Source organism: Oreochromis niloticus, linkage group LG1 (assembly GCF_001858045.2).
Source record: "Oreochromis niloticus isolate F11D_XX linkage group LG1, O_niloticus_UMD_NMBU, whole genome shotgun sequence".
Lineage (NCBI taxonomy): Eukaryota > Metazoa > Chordata > Actinopteri > Cichliformes > Cichlidae > Oreochromis > Oreochromis niloticus.
This window is the reverse complement of record NC_031965.2, coordinates 22462173-22488185: the sequence shown is the minus strand read 5'-3', so window position 1 is coordinate 22488185 and position 26013 is coordinate 22462173. Positions and strand designations below refer to the sequence as shown.

The 26013-nt window shown below is 41.2% G+C and overlaps 1 protein-coding gene across 1 annotated transcript; it reads right to left on the bottom strand.

Moving 5' to 3' along the window:
* Positions 1-467: 467 nt before the first annotated feature.
* Positions 468-26013, bottom strand: prtga (protogenin homolog a (Gallus gallus)). The gene is made up of 19 exons (XM_003442346.5): positions 25755-26013; positions 23926-24228; positions 17429-17573; positions 17116-17249; positions 16675-16971; positions 16425-16584; positions 15975-16222; positions 14640-14804; positions 13734-14039; positions 12850-13038; positions 7092-7187; positions 6815-7001; positions 6251-6378; positions 5959-6129; positions 4045-4215; positions 3829-3952; positions 3554-3695; positions 3196-3309; positions 468-2963 (listed from the first exon to the last, which is right to left on the bottom strand). The coding sequence occupies exons 1-19, from the start codon at positions 25816-25818 to the stop codon at positions 2583-2585; spliced, it is 3525 nt and encodes a 1174-aa protein (XP_003442394.1). The 5' UTR covers positions 25819-26013; the 3' UTR covers positions 468-2582.

Genomic DNA, 26013 nt, shown 5'->3' with positions numbered 1-26013 from the left:
TGGCTCGTGTGCATAAAGCTTTTAGTCATTGTCACTCCATTTAGTGCCCGTGAATCCTGCAGGCACTCCCTCAGAGTTTGAACCCACAACTTCTACCATTTCTTTTCCTTTAAAATCTTCGCCGTGGGTCAAGGCCACTAATGTGCAAGGCTTTGTTAGATGATCAACTGATCTCTGAAGCCGGGTTTCATCTTTGGTCTTTGGTTTCAGTTGTTCCAGCCAGAGATCAGTTGAGGAACTAAAATAAACGTGATAGCGTCACAGTCACCGCTGCACATTGGCCTCTAATACAAACTACTTTCCAGACAAGTGCTAACCTTTATCTACTCTAAAGCAAAGCAAAAATACTTGGAACAAAAGTAACTAAAGTACATCATCCTCTAACAAAAATAGACTTTTTATAAGTAAATGTTGTCCATTCTTCACTTCAGTCTCTGATTGAACACTTCCATTACAACCACTCTTCATGTGTTGCATCCTCACGTGGGGCGTCTCCCTCAGAGAGATTAGGCTTTGGTTTTGGAGTCTGAGGAAACGCTGTCCACATTAAGGCCGATCATAAAGCTTTTCCATACCGACATGCCGCTGCAAGCACTTCTGGTGTGAATCTTTACACAGATACAATGAAGAAGAAGTCAACATACAGACATTAAAGAACCCGCAGATGTGTCCGTCTGTGGGGAGGGCAGCACAAACATCTGAGCTGCTGGCACATAATGTCAGAGATACATTCATAGCGTTTTCTTTGAGGCAATTACACACGAAAACTTCTTAGTACTGAGAAGATACCCTGTCAGTCCATCATATAACACTACACGACTTTTCGAACGTACTAAACTTTGTTCCCTGAGTTTAGGAAAACAATAAGACAATAAAATTAAATCTTAAACGAGGTAGTATAAAAACAGGAGTAGCAAGGGCGACTGCACACCGACATAAAGAAGAAAAAAGAAAGATAAAACAGACATTCATTATATCAGTAACTGATAAAAAAAAAAAAAACTGAACAAAGACCTATTAATACTGGCTCAGTGCCTCAGCAACATCTGAGGTGATAAATAATAAACTGTGAGTGTGTGTTACATCCTTCAGTCCACACCACAGGTGGAGTGACAGGAGTGAGCTGCAGCGCCCTTACTGTCCCGTACATCAGAACAAAGCGAGGAGAGAAGACGAGGAAGTATAAAGTGTAATGTGACGGAAGCAGCCCATCACACAACGCAAGGTTTAAGTAGTTATTAAATTTACAGTGGGAGGTTTACCCATGAGGCAAACCGAGGTAGATAATCAGCAAAAAGGACCTCCCTTTCGCTCCAGTGATAAACTCTTAAATAGCATCAGAAATGTCACTTTGACACTCCTTTTTAAACATTCATGGTGGGTGAGAAAAACACACACACAGACGCACACACACGCACACAGGAAATGAAAAGAGAGTGAGAGAGAAAGAGAAGGAAGTTAAAAGGATAAAACGAGCTTTCCTGTCAACACTTTATACTGTAGAAGGACTTTGTTAGCTTAGCGTTCACTGTGTGTGGAAACAAAGAAGAAGAAAAAACAAAAATATCAACACAGTCATACTCACATTCAGGCCAGCAGTTTACCTGCACATTAAAATAACATTATCAGGTTTGTTGTTTGTGATTAATTCAATATTTTGGTCATTTTAGGTGCTTATTCTCTCTTGGCCTAGAGCTGGATGAGAAGATTAGTAATCGCTCACATCTCATGTTCTTTAATTTGATGCTACAGCTGACAGCTTAGCTCAAAGTCTACAACAGAGATGTTCATGAATATATGACAAGATGATTAAATGTTGCCGTCCTTACAAGATGGCAACAGAAACAAAGTCAGGTTACCTAATAATTTATATCATTCATATACAATGCAAGTTAAGATGTTATCCTGTGGCAGATGGAAAAAAAACATGAAAAAAAGGTGTCTTTTCAGTACTTTCCTCATTAAAAGGATTTTTATATCGGCTATGTCAGAGTAAACTGACATATAACCACTCCACATTAGTTCTTTAAGGCGCATGTGTGTGACGTAAAGCACTGTGCTAAAAGCCACACATTTCAGTGACATTTAAACACTTTGGTTACTCAAAAATGTGACAAATTTCAAATTACTTTTAAGGCAGTGCTTAACCTCGTCCATGATCACTCAAATGTGATCACTTTTGACCGCTTCTGGCATGGTTTTTTGGTTTTTTTTAAACTTTTAGTCTAGTCGACTAGTCTGTTTTGTTTCTTTTCCTGTTTAACATGCTTATATCACTTTTGTTTTACAGAGGGGTATGTGTGTGCCTATTTCTTAGCTCTGCGATGCAATTAAAGCAAAAAAGGCAAACTCATAACAGCCCAAATAGCAGGCAGCATGGTTGCACTCACTGGCGTGCAGTGTAACTGAACAATAAAGAAAGCTCTGGTGAGTGTGCACACTTTTATATTATGTGAATGTTTCTGCAAGTAAACTACCGCCTTCACACACACACACACACACACACACACACACACACACACACACACACACACACACACACACACACACACACACACACACACACACACACACACACGCCTTCACACTCTGCTCTGGGCTTCGTGTCGACAGCTGCCAGCATTCATTGACTCCTTCGCCTTCTGTTTGCTCTGATTTTCCTCTGAGAGTTCGTTCAGCTCTTCGGCGCAGCTGCTACAGTCCGACTCGGTCCCGTCCTCCGCCGTGGGAGACGCAAGGTGGCTGCTGGGCCCCGAGGATAGGTTGGTCAGCTCAGTCTCGTCATGAGAGTAGCGGCCTGAGTCACCGGTGGCGTGGCTGCCCTCGCTGTTGGAAGATCCCTCCGTGTCGCCGGGACGTCCGAGCAGGGTCTGCAGGTTGGTGGGCTGGTTTGGAGAAAGCTCCTCTTCGTAGGTCAGCACTGTGGTGCCGTGCTGGTAAGAGGAAGCGTCAAGTCTTGTGTTCTGCAGCACAGAGGGAAAGTTTCTCTTATTAGTCTGACTGTTCACAGCTCAGTTTCACATCTGCAGAGATCTTAACGGCTCGTGCAAATCAACAGAAAAAATACTCAGCCCTCATAAGAAGTGATTCAAACTAGATTTAAAACCCAACAGACACAACATACCATGCTGTCGTCTTCAGGTTTGATCATTTGGTAATCACTTATTGAGAAGGACTCATTTTTCTTAATCTCACCTGTGTGGGTTTAGTCTCCTTTTTCACATCACTGCTGAAGGAGAACCATTTCCTTTTCCTCTCAGCGGTGTGCTGAACGGGGCCGAGAGAATTGATGATGAGTTCTGTTCCACCCTGCAAGAAAAGCAGCAACAAAAGAGGCTTTATTACAAGTTAAAATGTTGTTTAAGCAGCTCTCATCACATTGGCATCTAATTATAAACCTGTACTGTCATTGTGGCTCACTGATTATTTGAATTTGTTTTTTTACAATGTCACGTTTCTCAAAATGTAAATAAATATAAGTTAACACATTTAATTAAAATATTTAAAGTTTTTTTTTCCTGGATTTTATTGTCACGAGTATAATGTGCTGTACCTTTGCATCAAGAAAATGGTTTTGATTTATCATTGGCACGCTCACATCGGCATGCTCAGCTTCTCCTTGAGAGGATGGAGGTCTTGCAGCTGCAGCAGATGTGCTCATTGCCTCTCTGTATGTTTTCACAGCAGAAAGTTTCCTGAAAGGACACAAAGTGACGTGTTTGGAGATGAAACCTGGATGTCTTGAAGCAACTGTTGTTGATTTGGCACTATATAGATAAAATTGAATTGATGTGGGACATGGTCACTATACTCAGAGACACCAGGTACCTGTTTTTGCCTCTGCAGATGATGATGAAGGCACAGATGATGATGCAGATGAGAGCGATGCAGACTCCAACGCTGATACCGGTCATCGACTTCTGATCCAGGTGGTAGAAGCTATCAGAAAACGCTATGGGCCAAGGAAACACTGTCAGGTTATCATGTGACCTCTTAAAAAAAGAAACTCTTTACACTGTAAGACATCATGTTGGTTTCACTGACTTGTGGAGCCACGAGAAACCCGGAGATCATGACCAAGGGGGAGATCTTCTTGTACTGTCAGCTCCACCGCGTGAGAAAACGGACCGTCACCCATGTCGTTGGATGCTGAAACCTTCACGAAGTAAACCTGGCCGGGCTTCAGGTTCTCCAGCAGTGCCATGGTGATGGTCCCTGTTGTGAGACGAAATTCTGTCTGAATACACTGGTGTGTGTAAAGCATAAAAGCAGCAAAGACAACAAGGTTCTCCATTTAATAACACACTGTTTGTCCAAGTAGACAAATTGATTAAAAGAATGTTTATTAGAGCCAGATTGAGATATATATATATATATATACATAGCAATTCTGTTTATACATCCTGTTTTATTGTTAATTGTCCCAAGTCATCTTGGGAAGAGCGTTCCAAACACGTTCCAAAAGGGAAGTTGCAGAGCACCCTCTGGTGGACATACTATGCAATGCCAACAGCCATAAAAAGGTTAAAGGGTGTTTCTCCCATCAGTTCTTTAATTTTTAAATGTTTTGCTTATTATAGATTATAAATGTGGATATTGGTATAATGGCAAATAGCTAGTAACCAAAATACTGCTCAAGCTGAGAACCATCCTGTGACTTTTACAGTCATGGATTTTTTATTTAACTATGTTTTTGCAGTAACCTTACTACTACTACTACTACTACTAATAATAATAATAACAATAATAATACTGCATTTTATTATAGGCACCTTTAAAGACCCTCAAGATCAGCTTACAATAGGACAAAAAATAATTAAATAAAAACATAAGCACAACTTCGTTGTACACGTACAATGACAATAAAGGGGTATTTTATTCTTTTCAGAGTCACCTTTTTAAAATGTTTAAACCACTAAAAAAAGTAACCTAAAAACAACAAATTTCCATAAAGCAAACACCAAAAATGATTAGCCAATTCTTTACTATTTAAGCAATTCTTGGTGGTGCTTGGAAGTGCTACATGAGTGGAATGTTTGAGGGGTCCAGGTAGGGGTTAGAAGACCAGGGCTTAACTAACACCACCTAGTGGCCAGTGGCAAAACTTATAAAGGGGTCAAACTGGAAACTGAGTCTTTTTCATCTTTTTCCCAGGGTCATCTGCTCCTAAAAACACCTCTTAACTGGCTCCTTCCTTCCAAAACTTATTGGACAGAATTTGCTTTATAACTCTGTTTTTGCTCAGGGGAGGGAAAGGACTTTGCAAGAGTCTGTCATTTGTAATTGATAACATCTTAAACGAAACAAACAGCAGAATGATTCAAGTGTAAAGTTAACCGAGAAAGACAAAACTCTTATCTGGCTCCACTAAAAACTGGGCTTTCATTCATTTTACTGACAACTTTACAGAAAACTGAATCATCCTGACAGTCCACTTTGTAATGGATTTAAGAACTGTCCGATTAAACAGCTGACATATGCTTACTGTGCTGTCTTATATAGTGTAGATATGCTTGTTTTTTCAAGATGAAAAAAAAGAAATAAACACACATAACTGAAAATAATTCTGACAATGCCTATGAAATCGGATTATTGTGTGTACTTACTACATATCAAATTTAGAGCAATAAGCTATCAAAGTACAAGATGTATAAAAATTATTTACCATCCATTCTTGCAGTAAAAAGATATAGGCTATTCATTTACAGAAGACATTTAAAAGCATCTTTATGTGAAAATGGTCGACAAGACTGTAAATCGAAGTCTTTGTTGTCTTTAATTGTCATTAAACAACTTGGCAGTAAGACAAAGCAGTGAACTCAGGCTATCCTGGAGAATTCTGGGAGTACAATGAAGACAGAGGCAGAGTCACTGATTCCCAGATGACTGTTTGCTCGACAGTCATGCATATATACACACACCTGTACATAAATGCTCTTGTTCTGAGTTTCTCCTTACCTTCCCTTTCCATCACCTGCCACTCCCCAGCTATCCAGTCATTTCTGGATGCGTACAGGATTGTGTAGCGTGTCACAGGTACGTTGAGTTCATCTGGCAGCTTCCATGAAACAAGCGCGGTGTCTTCTTCGATTAGAGTCACTTTGATGTTGGAAGGAGGTCGCATGGGAGCTGGGAGGTGAGAATGAAAGGCCAAAGTGAACTCAGAGCAGCTTTAACGTGGGGATGTTTGTCTTTGTGCCAACAGTAAATTAAGAAATTAATGGGTGAATAAGATGTTTCGCGTTTTCACCTTTAGGGAAGGTGCTCTGATAGACCACAGGGCTCCAGGGGCTGGACAGCTGGTCAAGATGGAGGCGAACAGCAAATTCATACTTGGTGTTGGGCTCCAGATCTCGCACATGGAGACTCTGTTCACTCCTGCAGAATACATGCACACTTTACGAATTGTGATCTTCTTTACAGATTCAATACTCACTGGCAAGACAACACAGCCAACCTCAGAGGGGTGTGTTTAAAGAGTCAAAAATGGCCAGAAGAGGGCGATATGGAGCTGTAATGGCAGTGTGAAGAAAGAAGTACTTGTAAACTTTCCCAAGCAAGTGTGAAGACAGCATTTATGTTGTTAAAGTGTTGTAAACACACAGTTTAAGAAATGTGTTCAGCTGATTTTAGGTTGTGCTAAAACGTCAAAATTACTGTTACTGTTAAAAAAAACATACTGTTAAAAAGTAAAACTTAAAATAAAAACTAAACTGTAAAAGGAAACCAGGTGGTCATGCAGTAAATGCAGGTGAAATTAGATGCTAACAAATATGAAAATCAATCTACATGTAGTCATGTTTAGTGTTCTTACGTCTGCAGGTAGAGCACCAAGGAGGCATTCTGCAGACCAACTGGATTGCAGCGGACGGTGTAGTTGACTGTGTGGCTGGAGGTGAATGCTGGTCGGCCCCAGTGCAGAAAGACGGCAGTCGAACTGTTGGTTTTAGCATACACGTTGTGTGGAGGAGGTGGAGGGGGTACCAGGCGATCTCGAACAGCTGAGAGGTACATCTAGATTAGTACTGTTATTTTTCCCCACTTTTTCTGCACCATGTGGTCTGACTTTTCTAGTATAACGTGGGACTTACAGACACATCCAGGGGTGCTGATAGTCTGGTCTGCTTGGTACCCATCTCCCACAACATTATAAGCCAGGATCTTAACGTGGTACTTCTTCCTTGGATCTACATTAAGAGATTAAAAAAAGAGCACTTAAGATTTAGACTGACAATTCCTTACACAAGTCAGCATGGGCCACAACACTGTGCCAGATGTGTTTCCTAAAGCTAATGGGAAGTGGGGGTGCTGTGTGAAAGAGAGCTGGCCGGTGTGGGTGTGAGGTCAGTGATGTGCTCTGGTTTGATGGCGTGGTGAGAACGAGGGGTAGGGCAGGGCGACAGATGCTCTGTGCTGTGAGTCCTTTGGTCAGTTTCGACACCACCCAAGGCAGCAGAAAAGATAAGCCCCCCTCCCATTCATCACCCTGTCACCCCCAGCCTTTTGACCACATATAAAGAAAGCTCTTTCTCCAGCCCTGTCAGGCCTGCTGGTCATTGGTCAGTGGCCACACCTACTCGGGTTCTGAATCTAGGGGTTAAATCTGGAGTGAAACCCCCCTGGGAAGGACACTGCTGATGGTCAGCAGCAGTAGCAGGCCTTAGTGACCCTGAAGACCCTCTGCTGAACAATAGCCAACTGACCACATGTCCCTTTTACCCCTAAATCCTCATAATGGCCAGTGCTTACAAACTGTAAACAAAATGTGACCCACAGTAAAATAATGTTTCAAAGATGCAGGATCACAGTTTGGTGAGAAACACAGGTGGATATGCAAAATAACGAAATACAAACCAATCAATCCTTACTACTACTACTACTACTATCAGAGTCCTGTGTGTCCTGCAGAAAACATAAACAGATGTATTGGATGCTCTGACATTTAGAAGCTCAAGAGAATAGGGAGACCACAGGAGATGAATTTATCTCCATGGAAGTTTGCAAAGTTTAGCGTGGGTGGAGCTACACACATTGCACCCCCACAGAGCCCTGAGGAGTTTCACTGGAGTCACACCAGGGCCAACAGGTCAGGCCAAGATAAAACTGAAAGAATCTGGGGTCATGGGTGTGGAATATGAGCTGAACCTCTTTTTTTTTTTTTTGCCCAGGAAGCCTAAAACCTTAGTTATTCCTAAAGACAATTAAAAGGAAAGAGGAAAAATAAAAGAACACAATATTCAGCAATGTAAACTATCTCATGAGTTGCTGCAGAGTAGACAAATGTTTATAGAGAAGAACTAAGTGAAAACAGAATTCCTCGACTTCTACAGCTCTACAATATCCTCCTTGTTATCTGGAGTTTCTGAGCCGTTTGTTAAGCCTTACCTCTAAAGAGGAGTAGGCATGTAGCATGCACCTCTACCCAAACCCACAATACAATGGGCCTGCCGTAATTATGTGAGAGAGGAGCTCTGAGAGGGGGGAAGCTGTGACATCTGGGCCACGACCTTTGACATGGAATCTGGGCAAGCTAAATCCTGCAAAAAGGGGGGTGGGGGTGGGTTACCTCTCTCCCCTTGAAGGGGGAGGGTCAAGCGGAGGAAGTGAGTGAATGAGCAGGGAACCACCAAGAGTCAAAATGGCTTAAAGTAGTATCAAAGTGTCCTGATAAAACCATGAAGATGACTCTTGAAGCTCTCAACAACACAGTCAGGTGAACAAAATCAAACCAACAAATGACAACAACAAGGATTTTGCAACACCAAAAGATAAGAAATACAAAAGATAAGAAAATAGTCTGAACTAATGGTTCCTCATATTAAGACTGCGACTTACACTGACCTTCTTTAAGATTAATAAGCAGATTTTTTTCTAATAGATGATTATTCTATTTAATTTACAGCACATGTAATAAAAAAAACTTATATGCCATGTTTCATAATCCATCAAGTAAGCTACTCAAAAAATGCAAAAATAAACTGTAGTAAAAAACATAGAGAAATTCAGAGACTTAAGAAATAAAAGTCACTCTTAATTAAACTAAGCACAATCATTACCAATCTTGTAGGGGAAGATGCAACTCAGAAGAAGTGGCTCACTTCATTTCCTTCAGTTAAACTGAAAATGTTTAAGAAGTTTCTCCATTTTCTTACATGAAACACTCAACTGTATAAGTGAATTTTCTTTATTTAATGAAAAGACTGAGTGTAAATATTGCTGTTGGAAGGTATTTTTCCTATGCAGAACTAGATTTACAAATTGTAAATGTGGCTACAATACTACACATTGTATTCCGCTTTCAAAGCCATTCCCTGGGAGAAGATGCTTTCCTGTCCTTCCCACTGGGATTCAGGCTTTTACTCCCATAAATTATTCTGTTTGGGGATATTCGAGCCATTTGTGATCACCCCCCCCCGTTTTTAAACAGCTAAAATGCAGTTCCTGTTGGCCCTTGCAGTGTTGTTCTGTTGCGAAAGGCCCCCAGGGCCGAAGAGAGGCAATAAATGTCAATTCCTGCATGAGCCCTCACACCGGCATCTATTAACCACCACCACCACCCCTGCTATTCCTGTCTTTAGCCTCCAACACAAATCAGCAGACACACACGCAGGTTAAACATGACATAGCCTTTTTAAAATGAAGACTGTCTTTCACACAGAACATGCTTCGCCTCATGTTTAATAAAAGGAGTGGACAAGATGCAACATGGCCTGCAGCTGTGAGATAAATCTGCAGTCCTGCCTGGTGCCAACAGGTATGAGAGGTATTTAAGCTTCAGCTATGACAACTTGTGCCGCTCATGGGCCAAGCAAAGAATACACATGCGAGGAAAGGTCACATCACCGTGCCATTTATACCAAACTGGAGCCTCTAAAACCACATTCCTGTTTTTTACGGTGTGCTTTCAATCATCTGGATTGTCATGAGTGAGTTCAGTGCATGTTCTTCTGCAACTGAATCAGCACCTTGTGTTTTTTCCTACAGATGACAGATCAGAAATCAATCCTATTGGCTGCTGTATACAAAATCAAGTAGATTATGGGAAAATTAATTCACAGCACAAGCTGATTTGATTTGCAATGATCAACAGCCTCAAAGCTGCTTCCAGCACATTTTTAAAGCTGAGTTTAAGAGAAAAGCAAACACAAACCTATATATGGTTTTAGGGCAGCTTTCTTATTAAGTAACCACATGGGGCCAGGCAACTTAAGCTATAAAATATAATTTGAAATGTAAAACTGCCAGAACACAGGCACTAAAACACTGAATTATAAACCCATAAATATTTCCAAAGCATATGATGCTCTGTGACTAACACTGCATCAATCTACGAGCTCATTTCAATCAGCTTTACTAGCTGCCATTATCTAATGAGAACAATTTGCAGTAAATAACAGAGTGTAACAGACACAGTTAATGCATTCATTCATAATTCAATAATCCAATAATTCATCTAAGACCACTTAAATGTAAAACCAAAACGGGGGGGGGAACCCATAAGGGAATATGGAGAAAAATCACTACAACTAGACTCATGTAACGGATTACTGCCTATCATCTAAGCTGAGACCATTGCTCATTGCCTGATCATCTTTAAAGATCACCTTGAAAGTGAGGCAATGTTGCTTCTAAAAGAAGGAAACACACATTCTTCCCTTATAGAAATGAAAATAACAAATAAATAAGAGAGAAAGAAAGACTTGTTGAATTCACTGGACTCTTCCACAGCTTTAGTTGGTCTGGAATGGCCAGAAGCTTACTGTGACTAAGGCCAATGCAGTCAAAAATATTTATAACTCATGCTATTGCTACTTTTTCATTTTACCATCCAAATATCCTTTCAACCTTTTTCCAATGCAAACTTTATTTTAACAAGAATCCAAATGCTGTTACAAGATTGCGTAAAATAGTTATCAAAATAATTTCAAAAGAAAAGAAAGCAGGTATAATTAGAGGAAATGTCAGACTGCTCACAGCACAGAAATGCCTTCTGTGTTGCAGGAAGTGTTGCCACACAGGACGTCGGACACTTCAGTTCACACCTTTCTCCCCATGCACAGCGTTGCAGCTAATTTATGAGGAAGAAATCTCAAACCTGTGACATAGTGAGCTCACAAGACATGCTCATTGTTTAGCCAACAGCTCTCAGTTGGTCAGAGGCTGGTTTTCCTTGAAATTCTGGCTAATACACCATCTTTGTGGCCCTCAAAGCCAAACAGAATAGGAGTCTTTGATCTTAATGCTCCTCCAGCAACACTGCTCAAAGGAGTCATAAAAGGCATGATAAATCAGCCTCCACAAAACAGTCTTACCCTCTTTAAAACACAGCCGTGGAAAGCTGTTTTAACAACGAGGAACAAAAGATGATTCTTTTAATTCAGCAGAAGCTGTATTTTGCAGAGTGACCACAGCTCGATCGTCCTCCCAGAACACCCCAGAACATCCAATATTCAGGGCAAAAAACAAGAAAACAAAAACCAAAACAGCTTAGAAATATTTCATACAACCATTCTTGCTAAAACATTTAATAAATACTGAAAAAACCCACAAACTTTAACTGAATACAGAGGAATCTTTTTACTTTTTCCAGAACCACAAGCTATAGTAATGATTAAAATAATATTCCAGGTATAACGTCATATCTAGGCAAGTAATTTTAGTGTCTGTGACTATGAGTTAATCCTAGCAGGAGAAATGGGTATAGTTGTCATATTTTTCATAGGATGTGGCAGAATGAGCCTAAACAGCTATAGTGTTTACTGAAGTAAATTCTAACTTACTGAACACCTGTATCATTTAGACTTCACACCTACAGTAATACAGAGTGACCCCTTGCCTTTCTCTCTTTCTGATCTCACTCGAGCACAGAGGCTTCTGATTTACAACTCAGCTGCTGACCACCTGGCTGACCTCCTCTGGCCACAGATGGTCAGTTGTCCGTGGAGCTAGCCTGAGCCCCCTTTCCTCTGTCAAACAAAAAAGCTAAAATGAATCTGACCTAAAGGCCAGAGAGGCTGTGATGTGTCCCGAACGCTATTCAGGAGCAGCAGAAAAGCCGCACACTGATGTCCTGGAGAAGTCAAGAGGTCGTGGAAACGGGATGTGATGCTGATATGTTTCCCACTTAAAGAACCTCTGCTCCAAATGTGACACGACTTAAGCTAATTAATCGCTCACGTTCCCTAAAAAGAACGTGAGCGTTCCCTAAAAAGATGCATCCAGATTTTAATAAAAATCCAGATTTAAATTAAAAAATCTTAAAGACTTCTTTCTCTACTGTATGCATTTCCATAAATGACAGAGACAGACACATGATAAACAAGCAACAAGGCAGGTAAGCAAGAGGATGTACACCTTGTCCATCACTTTAGTTGTTAGAATACTGGCATTCAAATTATGCAAAGTTTGATAATTTCATCTGAATAATTGGGACACTGCAAGCAAACAAATGTCTTAGCTGGGAACTCACATGCAGCAGCTACCAAAACACAGATGGTCTCAGATTACACACACACACACGCACACGAACATACACACACTTTCCCTGCAAAGAACCCCATTAGTTCAATGGATCTTTTCTTAGCAAATATCGGTTTCCAGCCATATTAAATCATTAAACTATGACACCTTTAATTATGACGTAGGCAATATTAATAAAAACCAAGTACTGTTAAAGCAATAACATGTTGTTAAAAAAATTTCACAGAATGCCTCAAAATCTTAACAGATCTTAAAACTTGCAAAGTAAACAGGCAACTTCCATCACGTGTTGGTGTTCATGTGAAAATACTGTAAAATGACCCAAACAGCCAAATTGGTGGCAGAAGGTAACCTAAGGTGAAAACTCACCGAGCCCTCCGATGGTGTGTTTATTATCCGAGGCGTGAAACTGAACTGGGGTGCTCTCAGGCTGGCTCTCCTCATGGTAGAATAGCTTGTAGCCCCGCACACTCGCTGAGTTTCTGGGTGCCAGCTGCCAACGTACCAAAATAGTGGTGCAGTTTAAAGACTCCAGATGCAGCTCAGGAGCCAGGGGAACTGCAGTAGAAGAAGACCATACAAACCACATTTATTTATTTTTTACAAGTACGTCACAGTCTTCTTATAAAGTCTTACAAAAGAGGAACTTGATCCTAAAACAACTATAATCCATTATTTGAGCTGTTTCGGGTGTTTTTGGGTGACAGAGGAAGTTTCTGTCCTGACCAGGTAAATGTTTTTGAAAAGTCAAATGATGCCCCCATCCCCCCACACTTTTAAACACTCAATAGAAACCACACGTAGAGATAAGGAAGGTTGTTTCACACATTTAGGAATGACGGGAATGGAGTTTGCCAATAGAAGTTGCCTTTCAGAGTTTACACTGGACACTAAGGGTAAAAGAGATGGACAGAAAAAAAACACAAATCCTCCCCTCCCCCTTCCCAAAGCTTCACATCTAGCTCTAAACAGCCATATATTCTGTCCAGCTCTGAAGCCCGAGGTCTCCCTTTATGACCCATGACCGAAGCCCTTCCAATGTTACTGACAGCACAGGGCAAAGGTCAGAGAGAAACAAATGCAATGTCTTAACAAGATTATTAGAGCGTGCTCTTCTCAATCTCTTGCCCAATTCACGTTTTTGACTCAACTTCCCCTGCTTGGATGAGAATCTATTTAAAATACAATTTTGACTTCATATTTTTGATTAAATGCTTCTATTTTAGAGGTTATGAGCACAATTCTTTAAGTACCTTGAGCACCGGATGCCTTCGGGGTGCGGTGCGATGTCCAGGCGGACTGCTCACCCCACCCTACACTGGTGGCAGCAACAATTCGAAGAAGGTAGATGGTGTCGGGTTGCAGGTTTTCCAGGAGATGCTGGGTCTTTTCTCCAGGAAGTTCTATCTGTGAGACTGCGCTGTCAGAACTGGTACGATAGGACAAGCGGTAGCTGCAGACTCGGCCACGACTCAGCTTGTCTGGAAGAGGCTGCCAAGACACCTGGATGTCTGTGGGGCTGCGACTGGTGAGGCTGAGCTCCGGGGCGCGGAGGGGAACTGCGGACCAAAGTTTAAATGATGAGCTCAGAGCATGTACAAGTAAACCTGTAAGCCAAAAGCTTCACGGTGCTCTACGCACTCAGTTTCAGACTGTTTTTTTTTTTTGTCTTTTAACCCTTTCCTGTGTATTATGTCAAAGAGAGGCTCTGAACACCCAGCACCACTCATTCATCTACTCAAACCTTCTGTTTCCAAGGGCTAGCCAGTCTGAAATCCTAAACAGGGAGGAAGTTGCTTGTTGTGCACCACCTTGTAGCTAACACTGGACATTCAAACCTCCCACTGCACCCCGATATATGTGCCAAAGAACGCTATCCACAAACAGGAACTTGTGCTGTGATGTATCAGTACTGAAATATAAAAACAAACAATGGAAGAAGCGATCTCTAGTAAAACCACCCATACAACTAAAAAACATATGGCACAGCAACATATCCTGTTTTAAATCAATGACACAGGAAAGATCATGGCTAACTCATCTGCAGAAAATTCAGTATCTACTTCAGTTCAATGTAATGTTTTTACTTGAACAGGGCTTATTTCTTGTTTTGTATTGACTGCATTAATCATTTTATCGTTTGTTATTGGAGACCTCACCATCCTCAAGTGTGTGCTGAAACACGTTGTCCGACATGCGACTGGCTCCCATCGGCATGTAGGCGACTACATAAAAGGTGTAGTTGTGCGCTGGCTCCAGATCATCAATAATATAGCGAGTTGTATCGTTTCCAATGACAATTTGATATTCCTCATTGTTTAATCCTGGACAAATGACAGGATAAAAAAAAATGTTGAGATGACAATGAAAAGCAGAACAATTAAACTTTAGCCCCCCCCACCCCCAAAAAATCAGCAACAATATCATACAGTTTTGTTACTGTAGGTTTTAATAATTTATTCAACATGTTATGTATGTCCAGTCACTTTGTCTTATTTTAGCACTGCTCAGCTTGCTTTGTGCATTCCCATGTTTTTTCATTGTAATAAGAATATTATACAGCTACAGTTTTCACTTCCTGCCCCTTGGAACAACCAGCCAAGTCAGAAACAAAGACGGACTGGTATCTGGTCTAATTGGTAAATAAGGTACTTCAGGCAAACAAAAATGTATTCTGTGTAGTCTGAATGCCTCAGTACGGCTCCCTGGAAGTCTTAACAAAGCTTGACTTCCTGTCCAATTTAAACTATCTTTCCCTCATAGAATACACACTTTTGGCCACTCCATCACACTGGCTAACAAGTTCCCTTTTTCAGTAGATCTTCAGTTTAGTCCCAAACCTCTATCAACAACCTCAGGTAAAGAGCACACTTCCTGATAGCCAGCTTCTTTAAGTGGCACCAAGAGGACAAAAAAAATCTGTGAAAAGTGCAACAAATTCCTGACAGATGTCAGTTATTTGTGCAGCGACATCCTGTTTTTTTTCTCAGACATCCTTATTCCCACCAAAAATCCAGCAGGTGTTCTTTTTCAATAGTTGAATTCTGTACATTTCTCCTCCTCAATGGAAGTCAGTAGCATTATAATGAAGTGCAGTCCTTGAATGCACAGCCTGCACATTTTCCTGAAATGCTGCATTGTTTAAATGTGACTCTTGTTGTCAACAGAAAGAAAGTTCCCAGGAAAACTGAAAGGCTTTAAGGCTTTTCTGCTGCCACACTACAACCGTTGTGTTTTTTGTGAATAGTGCATCCTGTGTTTTATCCAGCAAAGGAAGGAACCCTGCATCTTAAAGCTTAACATGTCCTGTTGGTTCAGAAAACGCAGCTGTTCCAATTAACTCTGGAGTACAACAACACAACACTAACGTCACAGTGTCTGACAGAAAGTTAGATTTTCATGAGACTGGAAATGCCACGAAAATCGTGTCTTAATATACGGTTCCAGTTACCAAAAAAAACAACAACAACAAAGCGTGTGTGGATCCTGCTTACCTTCAGCCTTCATGTAGTGCACAGAGTAAGCAATAACTTTATCAGAGTTATACAGGGGTCTCTCCCAAGCCAGAAGGATAGCAGAGCTCGACACAGTGTCGGCTCGAATGTTCCTGGGCGCGCTTGGCCGGTCCTCTGACATTACCACGATGAGTCTCGCCATAGTGAGGACTGATCCCTGCTCATTCTCTGCCTGGCACTGATAGATGGCGTCATCCTCAGGGATGATCTGGTTGATGACCAGTTTGCTGGAAACACCCAGAGATACAGAGTATGGACCCAGATGATTTCAGGTGCAAATTTTGAGGAAACCAACAAAATTTCCATTGGCACATTTATAAATATATTTCACTTTAAAGTTAAACTGGTCAACAAGAACTTTCAAATATCATCTCATGATAATTTGGGGTCACAGTAATGACTCTTTAAATTTCCTGAAGAGAAACATACCTGTTGTACATCTTGATCCGACCATTAGAGTGAACTTTTTCTCCGTTCTTGAGCCAAGTGATGCGAGGCGTTGGATTTCCTTCAGCATGGCACACAAAGCGGGCGGTACCAGCTCTGGGGCGTGTAAGGCTCTCAGGCCACTCCACCAAAGAAGGCGGTGCTTTAGAAAAAGAAGCGCAATATGTTCAATTCTACATGATCATCACAAAATGAAATCATGAACAGCCTGAGTAGTATATTCTGTTTTTACCTAGCACAGTGACATTAGCTGAGGCCATGGTATAGTTCCTTGTGCCAGGTGTGGTGGCTCTGCACAAATAGACTCCTCCGTGCTGGGGCTTGATGTCTGTGATAATGAGGTTGCCGTTCCCCAGCACTTTGGTGTTGTAAACATCAATAGGCTTGCTGTCTGCTCTGCTCCAGGAGATGATGGGTCGGGGATTGCCTGTGGCCATGCATTCCAGGATGGCAGTTTGGTGCAGTGACACCGAGATGTTCTGTGGTGAAGCGATGATACGAGGTCTCTGGGGAAGCTGCGGTCTGGGACCTGTGGAGAGAGAGCAGAAGACAGCTTTAGTGCACATGGCGAGCTGCAGGGCTTTCAACAAACAGCTGTTTCAGAGTCAGACTTTTTAACTCAACTGTGTGCTTAAAAATTACAAGTTTGCAAAAAGTGAGCTGGCTAACACACCTGGCGTCACAGTGAGGGTTGCCTCCGTGCTTCGGCGGCGACTGGAAATATTGGTGGCGATGCAGCGATAATTTCCGGCATCAGCCTGCTGCACACCCTGAATCTGAAGAACACCACTGGGCAGGACTGTGATTCTGAATGACAGAAACACACGCACCCACACAACAATGATACTTACAATATGGACCAATTACATATGAAACATCTTAGACAACATGAAATCATGGTTAATAAAGAATCTCATCTAAAAATCTGTGTAGGAAAAATGTAAAGGAGTAAGATCAAATTAAACTGAAAACAACAGAGTGCATACCGTTCAGTGGCGAGGGGTAATGTGACCCGATTGAACTCCCAAGTGATGATGGGAGGAGGGTGTGCAACAATTTTACAGGAAAACCTGGCGACTGAGCCTTCAGTCGCCACAATAGACGTCGGCTGGACTGAAAATGAGGAAATACCTGCAACAAAACCAACCAGGAGACAGATTAGAGACTTCTTATGTATGCAGAAGTACAGAGAGTTAATTTGTACCATTAAAATAATAAACAATAATTATTTACATTTAAGGTTTTGCTCAACTAAGTCAAAACAAATCAAAGTGTTACAAACATATCCAAGTTTGTGATTATCATGACGTCATCTATCCATCTCAGTCATATATCAGAAAACAGACGTGCCTGCTCCTGAAGCTGTACACATGCAGCATGCTGCAGGAAGGTGGTGACTGGAGTGGAACAGCTACATCCTGCGTGGATTGGGTTTCTCTGAAACTGAGCTAGTGTCAGCCACCAGCCAAGAAGCAAGCAAATAAGACCCAACCTGATTTACAATAAGGCCTTTTAGATGTTTGCGTAAATGTATCAAAGTTTTTGAATAGCTGTTCCTCCTGAGTCACAAAAATCCTGAAAGACACCCGGATCCTTGTGCCCCCCTCTACTCAAAAAGCAGGAGAAGCAGGAGGTCAATCGCTTGTTAAAAGAAATCAATTGCACTCTTGTCTGTGATAGACAGAACAGTGAGCCCCACAGCTTGCTAACATTTACTATAATAAAAAAAATCAAATTATCAATGCCACAGATGAACAAATCAGTAGACTGTAAAATATTTTTGCAGTGGACCAACAAATTAAATTTTAAATTTCAGTAAGTCCATTTTCAAAAGCTGTTGCCTGCTTTTAAGTCAAAACCATCACCCATTCAGCAATGGATAAACAAACACACTGTGGTGCTCTTTAACCTCTGAGCACACATCCAGAGCCGCTTCTGCTGCAGTGAGCCATCACCACTCAGCAAAAGAAACACAAAAGAACAGGAAGCAGGACATCAAGTTAAAACCATGTCTGTCACATGTTTACTGCAAAAAAACATCCAAAGAGACCTTTGGAGATGCTGCATTTAGAAATATCAAAGAAACTACAAATAAGGAAGAAAACAAAGAGAAAGCACAGAGGAGACAAGCATAAACCAAACAGTGAAATGGATGATATCCGAATTACTCATTTCCAGCTATAATCCTTTACACTCTGCTATTTAACATCCTTATCGGGATACTTTTCTTTTAGCTCAGTGCTGTGATAACCTCTGCTTTCGAGAAAAGTCTCCAGGAAATCCCTTAACTGCAATAAATACACAGTGGTGCCTATAGGGGAGGGGGTGATGGATGGCTGTGTGTAAGCAGTGCTGCCAGCTGCTGTGGTGTTAAACAACAGCAGAGCTCAGACTCCGTTCAGTGAATTATGACTTTTACACATTTAACAGAAACTCACCTTCAAATCAAGCTGACATTTGGGGAGGAAAGAAAGGATCTGTAGTTTGATTCCAGAGATAAAATTAACTTCTAATTACTAAATTGCATTTTTATTAGGACTATTTGGGGTTTTGTGTCATTCAAGGGACTTCATGAATGAAAACATTAAAAAGGCATGGCTGCTGGTTTCATCCATTTTTGATGAACCGTTGGACAAAAGTCAAACTGTTGTCAGGATCAGATGTCTTCACCATGGACACGTTTAATCTAATTAGCCTTGAGCTGTTGCCTCCTTAGCTCCACTGTGGATGTTTGATGTGAGGACAGAAGCAGAGAGAGGCATTCAAACCGCCTCTCCCAGGCCCTCTCCTGCCTGCCCCTCCTGTTTTAACACAACCTCTTACAAAAATGCCATTACCCTGCTGAAGTGATATGACTGCAGGGCATGAGAGATGAGCTGCTCTGATCCTTTGCCTCTCCACGCTGCCTTTCCATTCACTCAAGTGATGCTCGATTGACAAACAGCGGGACAATCACCGATTATTGATTAACCACTAAGACAAGAAGGAAGAAAATCTTTAACTGCTGAGGGTTTGTTGTGCACTGTTCTAAGCTGAAAATCAGGAGGCGGCCCCTCTTTGAGGCATGATGTTTGCCAAGAGGCATCTAAGACGTGGATAAAATCATCAAGGCAAACAGCCAAGCTCTTTCAAATTCAGTCAAATATACACATTTACTGATTAGGCCATTTATTCTGTGCATTTCACAGTGAGTTATGTGGTGTCATTTCCTTTCCTACACCAAAATATACCAACATAACAATCTCTGATGTAACATTTTGGCCTTTCCCCTAAATCAAACAGAGTAAATACCTCAGCCTTATTCCCTAAAGGCTTGACAAAGCAGTTCCGACCATCTGCCCTTCCCAGTAATCTCACCTCTCACCTCTGACCTCCACAAATCCTGCATAGTACCCAACTATGGCAGAGTCCTGTGTGACCACCCCAAACTAGTCCTGTTGCTCAATGCTGCCAGGAAAACTACCTAGAAACCACATTGCCCAGCTGTAAGGCTTTTAAATAATGTTAATAATAATAATAATAATAATGATAATAATAATAATAATAATTCCTCTTTTGTTCAGTGACATCTTCCGGTTGTTTCTGTTACAACAAAATAAAACAATACAGATGGTCCAGCAGCTTTTTCACAATATACAACAGCTAGAATGGACAGATAACGTGAATTGAAAGGTTATTATCTTTTCTCTCTCTAATTTAATTAGATAAGCAGTTATGAAAGCTGTGGTTTTAATTCCCATTATGGCAGTTTACTGTTGCTCGTTTATTGTTTTTACTTGTAAAAAATTATTTCAATTATGTCAATTTGAATAATACTGCACGTCCAGCTTTCTAGAGATTTGCACAAAAGCATGTTACACTATTTAAATCAACAACATGCACTTTCTATGACTTTTCTAAGTAGAGTTAAATCTACTCTTCTTATGAGCCTGATTCTTGTTAACTGGAGTGAACCACATGCTGAGACTAAAATAAACCAATTCCAGCAGCACTATTGAAAAGCATCGCCATTTAATTATGAAGAGTGATGAGTCCTTTACTATGATCACTGGCCCTACTGAACATTAATACAGGCTCTGAAAGAAGAAAAAGGGCTGATAAGCAAGACGAAGAATGCAAGGCTGAAAAAGCCCACAAAATCAATCACTAGCTGCATGGCAGATGTGGCGCTGCTCCATGCAGGCTGTCGGACAGTCAAGTGACCACTGGCCTGGCTAAACAAAGAGCTATTCCCATGAGCAGTGTGACCTCTCAAAGCTCCGAATGGGCAGTGGGGGAGCAGTGTTGGAAAGAGCATTCATCCCCCTTCTCCAATTCCTTATCTCTGCTGCAAAGTTTTCCAATCACTCAACAGCAACCCTGCACTCGCAAACAGTGGCTTCATTGTCTTGAAACTCCCTAGCAGAGAACAGAGTTAATAAAGTCACTCTGTAAATACCTTCTGTTACATACTGTTCTGGTTTTGGCAAAAGTTTTATCCTTTGTTGTGCTATGAAATAAAACATATGAGAGATAGACGCTCATGATCACTCTGAAGGAAACTTATCAAGCCAGATGAGCACCCAGCATTATTGCAGGACAGATTTTTTGGCCTACTCTGTGTCTCACTGCACCTCCATCTATTGAAAAGTTAAAAGAAACCTTTGACCTTTGGGCCCGGTGTTCAGGGGAACCATGGTAACCTTTTGTAACCAGCAGAGGACAAAAACGAGAATCTTGGGTTTGAGTTGTCTCACTTAAGGGCATTTCCTTCACTCACATTGCAGTTCACACTGTGTAAGGTTTGCATTTGTCTTATTGGGGCTTCAAAATGTGCCAAGCCGGTGCAAGTCAGATGCATTCCTTAGCAACTTAAATAATGTCACAGTCCTGACCTTGCAGGCTGTGGACACACCAGCGAGGTAAAATAAACTTTGCAGCAGCTCCTTTGAATACCTCCTTTAAAGCATGAGCACAAACAAAGTAAAGACTACCCAGAGTAAGAATTCATGCCAAACTCTCTCACTTGTGAAAATTTGTTTTCTTATAAACATTAAAAAAGCTAAACAGACCACTAACCGAGGATACTATTATCATAATCTCTGTTATCTGACTTAACAGAGGTCTATGCATTTTCCTGCTATTTTTGCCTATTTCATCAACAAAAATTATTATCATTATTTCTTGTTGGACAGCAGGTAGGGATGGGAATCAAGATCGGTTCTTGCACTTACACTACAATCAGCTGATTTCAGTTCCTGTGCCAGAGGAGGAAAATAGTGACACAGTCTAGAGCATGGGGCATTCACTTCCTAACACACTGGCCATCATTTTATTGTCTTATTCTAGTCCTCAGATCTACCAAGCATCAACCTTCAGAGCTGCAAGAACTGAGCCACAAGTTTCAAAACACTGCAGTTTCTCTAATGGCCACTCGAGGCTTACTACAAAATACATCAATCCCTACAGACATCCATGTTAAAATTTCCAAATTTACAGCATGTTTACAGCCACATTTCATCCACCTGGATGGTAGAGGATGGTTAGGGGTGTGGCCACTTTGTTTGAGAAGCCTCCATAAACAGGTACCTGTAGCCCATCAGTGTCTGCTAGGCCTCACATCTACTACCACTGGAGTCAATGAACTGGACATCTTCACTGTGTTTATTCCTACTTGAGAATTTTAAGTGAATATTTTGACAAACTGTTTCATTTCACTTCATCAGCTTTCACCAGGATCACCAAAACTGAGGATATTTTTTCACTAGTAGACAGTGCCCACATTACATCAGTATGGGAGCTACAAATAAGCCAGAGCTGTAAATGTTCATTAAAAATAAAATTGGAAATTTTCCTGTTTTTATACAGTATTCACTTGTAGTGGTATATTTTTCTGGGGAGACAACGCAAGAGGCAGTCCCTGTACTGAAATCCCCATCAATCTGAGGTCTGTTGACAAAAGTCACACAATGAGGCTCAGGTGTCACATTCCTTTCATCAAGGCCAAATCTCTTCTCACCTTTGTGCTTCAGAGTCCCGTGTTTAAAGTTACCTTCCATCACCACCATATTTCTCAAACAACAACGAACATCCCTCCAGAGATGGAGCAACGTTTGAAAAAGCTACCAAGGAGCAGACTGCCTGCAAAAGCAGCATAAATCAGCTGAAGGACACATGAAAAGATCCCAAAAATCAGACATCAATGAGCAGACCCCCATGCAACAGGCAGGTCATATGATAATTAATCAAAATGCAGATCTACTAATATTTAACTTTTACGACCAGTGCAATTAGCCTTGCTGTGGTGACCACCTCCAGCAGCTCTGTCCACTTTTGCCCACAAAGAATGCCTTCTTCTTTTGTGAGCCGGGAGGTAATGTGGACAAAAAGAGAGTGAAAAGCTTTATACTCTTTCACCGGGGCAGTGAGGCAGAAGACAATTGGGTTAAGCCTACGATCCCTACTGACCTGCTAAGGCCTGCAATAAAGTTTGGTCATTTAGACACTCAGGGTAAAGCCGCAGTATTGGGAAAGCAGCAATTCACATTTGTGTGTGTGTGAACCACTTACAACAACCCCCACTGCTACCTCTGTGTCCTTCAACTGAGCATTTCTCAGGTATGTGAAAATTTTATGAGCTTCCAGATAGACCTTCCAGCAGGTCTAAGTGCTGTTTTAAAACAAACTAGTAAAGCTTACAGGCAGCCTTTATCACCTCTTAACTTAAAGCTATAAAGCAAACTAAACCACTCAATCAATTAATCAAGCCACACTTTTTAAACACCAGAAAATGTCAGAGTTATGACTGGGAGCTCTATCAGAGAGCACTGCCTGTGGTACCGCTCCAGAATAATTAATGTAAACACAATAACTGTTATGCAACACATGCCAATTGCAGGTTTTTTGGCACAACCTGCTCTTAAAATCCCCTCCCCTACAGCATTTTTAATGTACATTTTGGTTACTAATTGATCAAAAGCAACAGAAAACACACTCAAGGCAGGTTAAAAAAAAGAAAAGAAAAGAAAACATTTTACAAAGTGACACAACAAGGCAGCAAATTTCAGGGCCTGTGTGTAGAAGAAGATATAAGGTGCCAAAAGACCAACTTTGTCTGAAGCCTCCCCTGCCTCCCCCTGAAAATACGAGGCCAACTCGCACAGCGCTGGAGGAGAAACCATTCAAAAAGAACAATTCCTCGAGCCATCAGGGTGCAATAACATGAAAGCCAGGGCCAGTGAATAGGGGTCATCTGCTCTTTCGCATTGGAGAGCCAGTATCCCACACTGCTCCTAACCTTTCAAATCTCCTGGTCCTTCATTAACACACCAATGGGCATTTTCCTCATTTCCAAGCAGCATCCCTTTTAAGCCCTAACTTTGAAGACTTTGTCCATCTTCTTGCTGCCACCAAAGCTGCCCCAGACACTAGACTGAGCATCAAATAAATATGTGTATAACAGCAAATCATGCCAGATTACACAACTCATATCCCTGATACTCACTTGCGATTGTAAGGTGGGCTTTCTGGCTCAGGATTGCTCCATACTTGTTCTGAGCAAGGCACTGATAAAACCCTTCGTCTGATTTGTCTCCTCTTCTGCTCTCCACCTCTGAAATAAAAAGGGAGCCGTTGGAGAGCAGGTACACCCGCTCATTCTCCGCGATTTGTACTCCGCTCTTGAGCCATCTGACGTCGATGGGCGCCTCTCCACGCGCCTGACAGTCCAAAATAGCTGCTTCTTTCCGTATGACGGTGACATCGAGGGGCTCCTTGATGAAAAACAACTCACTAAAGCTCAACACACCTGCAGGCAGAGAAACCAGGAAGAGAGTCGTTATGATTTAAAGAATTTATCAGCATTTGTACACCAGTTAAAGAGTTTAAGACCAGCCTGATGTCAAAAAAATTAAAGACTTCGGTTTGATATTTTCTAGCTGGGTCTTAACAATGTCTGTGGAGCCAGTTTACAACACCTACAAAGGGAAATATCACATTTAAGAGGCTTGTAGGCCTGCCAGCAGGAGGTCTACTGTCCAGTATAGTCATAACACTCAAGCTTGAGGTCTTCCTGCACCACCTACTTAAGGCTATAAAGCTGGAGATGAAACAGATTGTCCTATTAGACCACGTCTGCAGTTTAAACCATTAACAGGACAACGTGCAACTATATTTACATCTTACAAGCTTATAAAATGTATAAGAAAGGAACAGGCTATGGATAAAGCCTGCATCTTTTCTCATATTACTCATGCACCAACTCTGTTTGTTATATGTATTGATTTTGTTTTGGTAGCTGGTTCTGATCTTTGATTTCAACTCGACCCCTGACTCACAGTTTCTACTAATACTCTGTGGTACTTTTAAAGTATATTCAGACGTTCTAACGCAGGGATTTTAAACTCATTTTACATTGTGGGAACCTCCTATTTATATCAGTGTAAAGAAGCTTAATCACAGATCTATTCCTTGAGATTTTTTCATATAGAAAGAGAAGCGCAATTTGAGGAATATATGTCAGTTTTTCCACATGACAAAGAAATACTGCTTTGGGTTTAAACTGTAAGAAATAAATATGTAAATATCCAGAAAAAAAAAACTCTGTTGGGTCACTGTGCAGAGCTGTAACTATACTGTAATTATAAAATTGATATTTTTTGTTTATTGACAGAATGTCATCTTTTTGTTTTTTAACAGTCAACCTAGTGCAAAACTGATGGCTTTTTATAGTAGTTACTTAAAAAAATTGAACTTTCTGTCATTTAATTTAATTAATCTGTCATTAATCTGTTACTTATTTTGTTTTGCGTAGTATCAACGACCATGGGGGAGGTTTGTGTAGGTAATAAAAAGGTGTAGCCTCATATGAAAATACAATTAAAAGTCGAAAAATGATGCCTTCCTTCATATTTTCGAAGAAATTCAATAAGCCAAACTGGAGTCTTTAGCTGTACGATTCTGGACCCCGGGCCCTATGTTTGACACCCTTGATAATACAGTTTTTATATCTACCTATAAATGGATTACAATTAACCAGGTGAACATTTGAAGTTAAGACTGACTGTTGAATGAACCAAAAGAGGACGTTTTGCCTTTAATACTCATGTTTTATGGCTTTTAAAATAACGAAAGTTGCATCAAATATGTTTAAAAACTGCCTCCGTATCTTCAGTTTATTCCCAGATTTGTAGGCAGCTAGCTAAAACTGAATCTGCGAGCTCTTGTTAAAGTCCGCAGACTAACACACACACGTCCGCAGCGGACACTCACAGCGATGTCCCAACAGGACACCGCTCACAGGTTAAAATGAGTAAAAGTCGTCCTGCTTCTTACCTGTGATTGGAAGAAAAACGACAAACAGCAGACGCTGGTATAAACTCCTTTTAAATCGCGCCATTTACGTGAATTGTCCGCGCATGCTAGCTGCTCTCTGTCCTCGCTGTTTCCTCCACATGAGCTGCTCTGCTACTGACGAGGAGGATTCCCTGCTCAGAGGTGCAGGAGGGCAACTTCCCTCCTCCGGCCGAGGGTGGACGGTAACACCAATTAATCAAGTCCATAGGACAGCGTGTGGTGCGGCGCCACCTAGCTG

Coding starts and splice junctions, on each gene's coding strand:
- prtga (XM_003442346.5), bottom strand. CDS start 25,818: ATGGCGCGATTTAAAAGGAGTTTATACCAGCGTCTGCTGTTTGTCGTT. Junction 7,002..7,091: donor CAGCACCCCTGGATGTGTCT/GTAAGTCCCACG, acceptor TGTACCTCTCAG/CTGTTCGAGATCGCCTGGTA. Junction 4,216..5,958: donor GCAGGTGATGGAAAGGGAAG/GTAAGGAGAAAC, acceptor GTCTCACAACAG/GGACCATCACCATGGCACTG.